The sequence below is a fragment of the Ictalurus punctatus genome, chromosome 8 (genome assembly GCF_001660625.3).
Source record: "Ictalurus punctatus breed USDA103 chromosome 8, Coco_2.0, whole genome shotgun sequence".
Taxonomy (NCBI): domain Eukaryota; kingdom Metazoa; phylum Chordata; class Actinopteri; order Siluriformes; family Ictaluridae; genus Ictalurus; species Ictalurus punctatus.
In genome coordinates, this window is record NC_030423.2 from 28124896 (window position 1) to 28132526 (window position 7631).

The window sequence follows — 7631 nt, forward strand, 5'->3', positions numbered from 1 at the left end:
AGTCCATTTATGACCTAAGATTGTAAACAGGAGGCTTCGAGTTTCATAGTTTCATGAGAAAAAGAAACACACACACACACACACACACACACACACACACACACACACACACACACACACAATGTGCATTGCAAAAATAAAATAAAAAAAAGTTAATTTTGTCTAAAGGGAAAGTTTTTTTTTTTCTTTTTGGAACATGTTCTTGAAAGATATATAATCATGGCACTGTTACAGCCTCGCGTTATTGTTGTGGCACACGTCTCCATTTTTTCTTTCTTCTTTCTTTCTTTCTTTCTTTTCCTTGTGGTGGGGGAAGGCTGAGTTTAAGGGGGTTTGGGGGAAAGTGAGTGCGTGTGTGTGAGAGAGAGAGAGGGTGGGGTGAGGGTTAGTGTGTGTGTGCGCGCTTTTGTATGTGCTTTTCAGAGCTGCAGTCTGAGCGCCAGAGTCGCAGACGGCGAGAGGGCGCGTAAGAGCGCGCACACACACTCTCCAAGGCGCCTCCCACAGACACACACAGGCGCGCGCGCGCACACGCGCACACACACACACACACACACACACACAGAAGGCACAGCTTCTCACTCTGGAAGAAAGTGTAGTGTGTGTAGTATTAGCAGTCGGGGTTGCAGCGCTGCATCGCTGGGTCCTGATGTCTTCTCCGAGGAATAGTTAAGCGCTGAGGGGGGAAAGAAACGGGACTTCCTGTTTTTTTTTTGTTTTTTTTTTGTTTTTTTTTTACTTTGTATTTATTATTTATTTATTTATTGGGTACAGTATCAGATCTGATCTGATCGATGCAGAACGGCTGCAAGGGAACTTTACGCGAGGATTTATCATGCTCCGGTGTAAGTAAGAGGAAGTAACACTACAGATGCACAGCAACTCTGTTGGAATTACGACTTTTTAGTGGAAGGATTCAAAGATGGAACAGATGAAGCCTCACACCGGAGCCACAGCGCTGATCCTCCTCGCGCTCCTGCATCTTGCGCTTTTGGCAACACCGGCGACGGCGGTAACGCGCGATCCTCCCGGTAAGACTCTGAAGTACAAAGTTCTGGAGGAGCAGCGCGTTGGCACGGTGATCGGCAGGCTGCGGGAGGACGCGGCGGCAGCGCTGGCGCGTTTGCCGAGCTCGGTGTCGCCGCGCTTTCGCGCTATGCACGCAGGCGGAAGCGCGCCGCTGATCGCCGTGCGCGAGGAGGACGGTGAGATCAGTGTGGGCTCGCGGATTGACCGAGAGGCGCTGTGCGGCAGCCACCCGAACTGCACGCTGGAATTTGATGTGGTCACTCTGCCTGCCGAGCACCTGCAGCTCTTCCGTGTCCAGGTTGAGGTGCTAGATGTGAATGACCACTCGCCTAGGTTTGCCCGTTCAGTTGTGCCTGTGGACATTTCAGAGAGTGCAGCCGTCGGAACACGCCTGCCATTGGACGCCGCTTCAGACCCGGATGTGGGCGACAACGCGCTGCATGCGTACTCACTGGAGCGAAATGGCTTCTTCCGCATCGATGTCCGCACTCGTACCGATGGTGCCCGCTACGCTGACCTGGTTGTGGTACGAGAGCTGGACAGGGAGACCCAGTCTAGCTTCCAACTTCTCCTCAGTGCAGCTGATTCGGGCTCGCCGCCACGGTCCGGGTCCACACTTCTCAAAATCAACGTTCTGGACTCCAATGACAACAGCCCAGTGTTTGAACAGCAGGCCTATGCCGTCAGCCTTCTGGAAAACTCTCCACCTGGAACACTACTGGTGGATTTGAACGCCACAGACCCAGACGAAGGCACCAATGGCAAGATCATCTACTCATTCAGCAGCCATGTGTCACTCAAGATTCTTGAGACATTCAAGATTGACCCTGAAAATGGACAAATCACTTTAATCAAGAAGGTAGACTATGAGACTACCTCGTCCTACGAGCTCGATATCCAGGCACAGGACATGGGGCCTAATTCAATTCCGGGCCACTGCAAAATCATCGTTAAAGTAGTGGATGTAAATGACAATAAGCCTAAAATTAATATCAACCTGATGACGCAGGGGAAGGAGGAGGTGGCCTACATCTCAGAGGCAGCACCAATGGACACCTTCATCGCATTGGTGCGTGTCGATGACAGTGACTCAGGTCTGAATGGAGAAGTGACGTGCAAACTGCATGGCCACGGCCACTTCCGGCTGCAGAAAACCTACGAGAACAACTACATGATCCTGACCAATGTGTCTCTAGACCGTGAGAAGCGCTCCGAGTACAGCCTGACGGTGATCGCAGAAGACAGAGGTTCTCCTAGCCTCTCTACCATCAAACATTTCACCGTGCAAGTGCAGGATGAGAACGACAACCCACCTCGCTTTGAGAAGAGCCGCTATGAGATCTTCAAGTCTGAGAACAACTCACCTGGTGCATATCTCACTTCAGTGTCAGCCACTGATCCAGATCTGGGCACCAATGGTCAGGTGACCTACTCGATTTTGGAAAGCACAGTTCAGGGGAGCTCCATCTCCACCTATGTGACCATCGACCCATCGAATGGTGCCGTGTATGCGTTGAGGAGCTTCGATCGAGAAGAAGTGGGCCGCTTGGCCTTCACAGTTCAAGCACAGGATGGTGGAGGTGGGTTCTCACTCAGTGCAAATGCCACTGTCATTCTGACTGTTCTAGATGAGAATGACAATGCGCCAATCATTGTGGCACCAGCACTCAGCAACCACACAGCCGATGTGCCACTTTGGAGGCAGGCCGAACTTGGGCACTTGGTGACGGTCATCAAGACCACCGATCGGGATGCAGGAGCCAATGGAGAAGTGACGTGCTCCATCGTTGGTGGAAATGAAGAGGGATTGTTCTTGATGGAACCACGTAGGTGCGAGCTCAGGACCAATGGAAGTGTGGATTCGTTGGTACGGGAGAGTTTTGACCTGGCTTTGTTGGTTCAGGACCGCGGGGCATCTACCCGTCTCTCCACTCGTGCCGTTCTTCGTGTCCTGTTACGTGACCACCCTGAGAGTCACTTTATCATACCTTCTGATTCTGGCAGCCAGGCCACACTCGACCTCTCCATGATCATTATCATCTCCCTGGGTGCTATCTGTGGTGTGCTGCTGCTCGTCATGGTCTTGTTTGCGACACGCTGCTCTAGAGACCAGAAGGACCCACGCCACTCATACAACTGCCGTGTGGCAGAGTCCACTTACCAGAACCACCCCAAGAAACCGGCCAGGCAGATCCACAAGGGTGATATCACACTGGTACCCACTGTGAATGGGACATTGCCTGTGAGGGCACATCCACGCTCACCTTCAGGGTCTCCGGCACCTGACAGCAGGCACAGCCACCACAGCCGTCAATCACTCAACAGCCTTGTCACCATCTCCTCCAATCATGTTCCAGAGAACTTCGCCTTGGAGCTTGCTCATGCTACACCACCCGTGGAGGTAAGAAACTGTGTGTGTGTGTGTAGTAAATAACTACTCAAATAACACATAACATAAATACTAATGTATCTCTAACATTCTAAAAAAAAAATTAAAAAAACATTAACAATCTATGTACTTTGCTTTTAAACTGTTATATGTGTATTGAAACCTTATCATTTTTGTTGCCATGGGTATCCCATTGTACACTTTTATTTGTATGTGCATAGAGTATTTTAATTTTTTCCCATCCATTAACCCATCCATAAGGCATGATCCCTCTTTCACACCTCCCCCTGCTGTGTGTTGCATTGCTGTCTGGTCCACCATTACTCATTTTTCGTTTCCATGTTTTTTGTTTGCCCCTTCCCCCTTTTTTTTTCCTTTTCTTCCTGTTCGGCTATAGCAAGTCTCACAGCTTCTGTCCATACTTCATCAGGGCCAGTACCAACCCAGACCGAGTTTCCGTGGCAACAAATACACTCGGAGCTACAGGTAACCAATCGCCTTTCAGCCCGTCGTGCTTAGAGAGTCTCCCTGGGTTCGAGACTGGGCATTAGAGCTCAAACCTCGGAGAACCTGGGGAAATGAAAGTGCTCAGCTCTAAATTGTCGCCTCCGTCTTCTTAAAAGTGAAAAAAAAAAAAAAAAAAAAGCATTCTTTTCATATGCAGTCATCTGCTTCATATGAATCGATTTATTGTTTGCTGCTTTAGTCGTGGAGGCTGAAACGAGTTTAATAAAAGTCCATAGTCTTGCATTGCATCACATAAACTTTTGTAATAGTGACATGCATGCGTCATTCACTTGAATGGGATCCTTACAAAAGGAGAAATCTGTGTAAGTCGGACTTATGGTTTTTCAGGTATGCGCTGAATGAGATGGATAAGTTCAGTCTGAAGGACAGTGGCCGCGGGGACAGTGAGGCCGGAGACAGCGATTGTGAGATGGGAAGAGAGTCTCCGTTGCTGGGAGAGGGATTCGGTGAGGTCTTCACTCCTGATGGACAGCACCGACCACACCCAGGTAAAGAATGAGGAGATGTTTTTGCACCATTTGAAATATCTCTTCCGCTCTTTAGCTTCTGGACACTTTCTTTAGCTGTTGTTTGACACGCAAGCCGTTTCGAAGCATGGACTTCACATCGAGACACACGTTTGTATGGACGTTTACCCCGATTGCTCCGAATTCGCCCGCAAGAATTGTGAAGCTGGCTAGGGCATGTTTTTAAACTGCTGCTCGTGTTACAGGTCATCTGAGCACTCTCAGAGGAGATATACATGACTTCACAAATGGCCACGATTGGCTAGTGAAGCTCTGATTTACAGAACAGTAAAGTAGTGCCATCTCCCCCACCCAGAGATCATGGGCAGGTTCACAGATGGTTGTGAGGTCGTTGGGATTCAAACTCAAAGACGATAGGGTGAACGCTTTTCTGTCACGTATGGATGTACCTTAATTAGCAGGCTGATTTGGAGAATGAGATTCTTGTGCCTTTGAAAAAGCTCATTTTTTTTTTCTGTAAATCTACTTAGTTTAATTTTTGCTTCTCTCCTTTCATGTGAGTGGGACCCAAATCAGTGCCTCGTTGAGGTTTCGTGAATGCACCAGATTTTGTTTTTATTAGCTCTAAGATGTATTATAAATGGCCCTTTCAAAGCTAATGGGCCCATAATGAAGTCCCCGGGACGTGACGAAGCAACAGCGTGAATGTTTAATGAAGGTTATAATTTGGCGTATTTGATTTGAATGATATATTCTTTAGAAGGGATGTGAGGAAAGTGAGCAAGAGAGCGAAAGAGAAAGAGGGAAAGAGAGACAGTCAGAGCGGGAGAGGCTTTTATTCCATTGTTCGGCTGTAAACAGACTTATTTGAATGGTTAAGAGGCTGAATTAATTTGGTGTTCCAGGTTTTACGCATTTTCGGCTACTGAGTGCACTCAGAGAATTAAATGGAGTTCAGAGGCGGCGGGAAAAACACGATGCATTAGCTATTATCTGAATCATTTCATCTCTCGAAAAAGACGAGCCTCGCACAAAGGCGGCCATGTTCAAAAGCGCCGTGCTTTTCATCAAAGGACCCTTGATCAGTTTAACAAAGTAGTTAAGGATACAAGCTAACGTGAATTGTTTTTTTTCCCTCTCTTCGTGGTGTGTTTAGCGATGAAGCTGTGTACGGAAGAGTGCCGCGTCCTGGGTCACTCCGATCAGTGCTGGATGCCCCCACTGTCCTCACAGGCCACATCCGATTACCGAAGCAACCTTTACATTCCTGGTGAGGATCCTCAGCAAGCTCCGGCCCCTGAAACCTCCCAATCAGGAGAGTCCACCCTGAGGAAGAAGAGCTTCTCTACTTTCGGCAAAGAGAGCGAGGAAGAGGAAGGGCAAGAGGGCGAAGCAGAGAAAGGAGAGGACATTTGCGGGACCACGTCTCTGCTCTCGGAGATGAACAGCGTTTTCCAAAGGCTCCTCCCCGCATCGCTGGATGCCTACACTGAGACCAATGAGACGGAGAGGGTGCCTGTGGGGGCGGGGTCACTCGAAAGGAGGAAGGGACACCTGCCAGGTAAAGCGAACGCCGCTTCGGCCTATCAGCATGGCGTCGCAGCCTGGGCCGCCAACACGCATTTCCAGAACCCAGGCCACGGCCACGCGCCCGCCAGTCACATGTCTACCTCACTGGCGGCTCCGCCTCTTGCCGCACCTCTATCCATGTCAGCTTCCTGTTCAAAATGGCTGCCGGCGATGGAGGAGATTCCAGAAAACCACGAAGAGGACGAGCTAGAGTCGGTGCTGCATGGCAAACGTTGCGAGAGCCGCAGCGAGATCATGGACGCCAGCGAGCTTGTCGCAGAGATTAACAAACTTCTACAGGATGTGCGGCAAAGCTAGAAACAGATACTGTTGAACATAAATTAAACACGCAATGCGCGAAAAGTGGTATTTAAAACAAACAAACAAAAGACCTGCAATTGTCCTTAAAGTTGCATTTCTAACCGTTACGTGTTTTGTGAATGCTAATTATCCCAATGATGTATGGATTTCCTTGTAATTTTTTGTTTTGTTTTGGGTTTTTTTGGGACACAGTGTACACGATGTGAGTGTATTTATCTTTGTATTTTAAAAATACAATTTGTAGTCTTTATATTTATATTAAAAAAAAAAACAAAACAAAACGCCATGTACATAAACCTACGCAATCAGATTTTTATTTTTATATTTTGAACGCATGTTGAGAAAATAATCAAGGCTGACATGCCCATGTAAATAGTCTTATTTATGAAACAAAACCAACACATTTTTATGTTATTGTTACATATATAATATAAGTATATTGAGATTATTGTGTTATGGGGAGGGGAGCATGTTGGGGTTTCGTATTTATAATGGTGTATTCTTGATGTATTGTTTCAAGCTTGGTTTATGTTAAAATAAAAAGAAGTTGGACCTGTTATGGAATATTCCTGTCTTCATCATGACTGACTTTCTGATGCGTGTGTGTGTGTGTGTGTGTGTGTGTGTTATTGCAGTTATAAACTAATGGAGTATAATGAACACAAAAACACACATCTTTATCAATATATTTTTGAAAATGAACTTCCCTGCTGCCTTTAGAGCCATTTTATATCTTCACCTTCGCTCTTATCGCCCCCTGCTGGCAATTACTGGGAAGTGACTCTGAAAGTTTCTCATTTTCAAAGAAAAAAAAAACAGCATAAAGAACAAAAACAAGCGGGGGGGGGGGGGGGGGGGGGGGCATGAATCCTGAAGTGGAGACACACAAATATAGAGGGTAATGATGTGAAATAAACATAGGAAAATATGTATATTATATGTAAAGATGGAAAATTAGATATTATTAGATTCCCCCCCCCCCCTCTAATCAAACAATGTTGATTTGCTATCTGAAACACGTCAGATCAGAGCCCCCTAGAGGCCAAAGATTGTAACAACAATGTAATAAACGGGGTCTCCCCCTACAGAGTTTCAAGCAAGCGTTAAATTTATGTTCCAGATCAATGAAATCTCCTTTTAAACATCTAGTCATGCTGGCATTATATTACTTTATGATCTTTAATGCTATGAGGACTGCTTCTCACATATATAAGCTGTAGAGATCAAATGAATCTAGACAGGCCGAGCTAACTAGCAAAACACAGTTTGTGGACCATTTATAAATCTGTAAAAACAGGTTTGTTTTGCTAGCTGATAGATTTCTCACT

At 46.9% G+C, this 7631-nt stretch overlaps 1 protein-coding gene across 2 annotated transcripts; it reads left to right on the forward strand.

The window, feature by feature from the left end:
- Positions 1–444: 444 nt before the first annotated feature.
- On the forward strand, positions 445–6860 carry pcdh18b (protocadherin 18b). 2 transcript variants are annotated; one of them, XM_017475072.3, is made up of 4 exons: positions 445–3430; positions 3816–3904; positions 4274–4434; positions 5570–6860. In XM_017475072.3, exons 1-4 carry the CDS (start codon positions 923–925, stop codon positions 6298–6300), a joined length of 3489 nt encoding a protein of 1162 aa, XP_017330561.1. In that variant the 5' UTR covers positions 445–922; the 3' UTR covers positions 6301–6860. The 2 variants fall into 2 exon arrangements, with proteins under 2 accessions (XP_017330561.1, XP_017330562.1); XM_017475073.3 differs by having other exon boundaries at positions 3849–3904.
- The last annotated feature ends 771 nt before the right edge of the window (positions 6861–7631 follow it).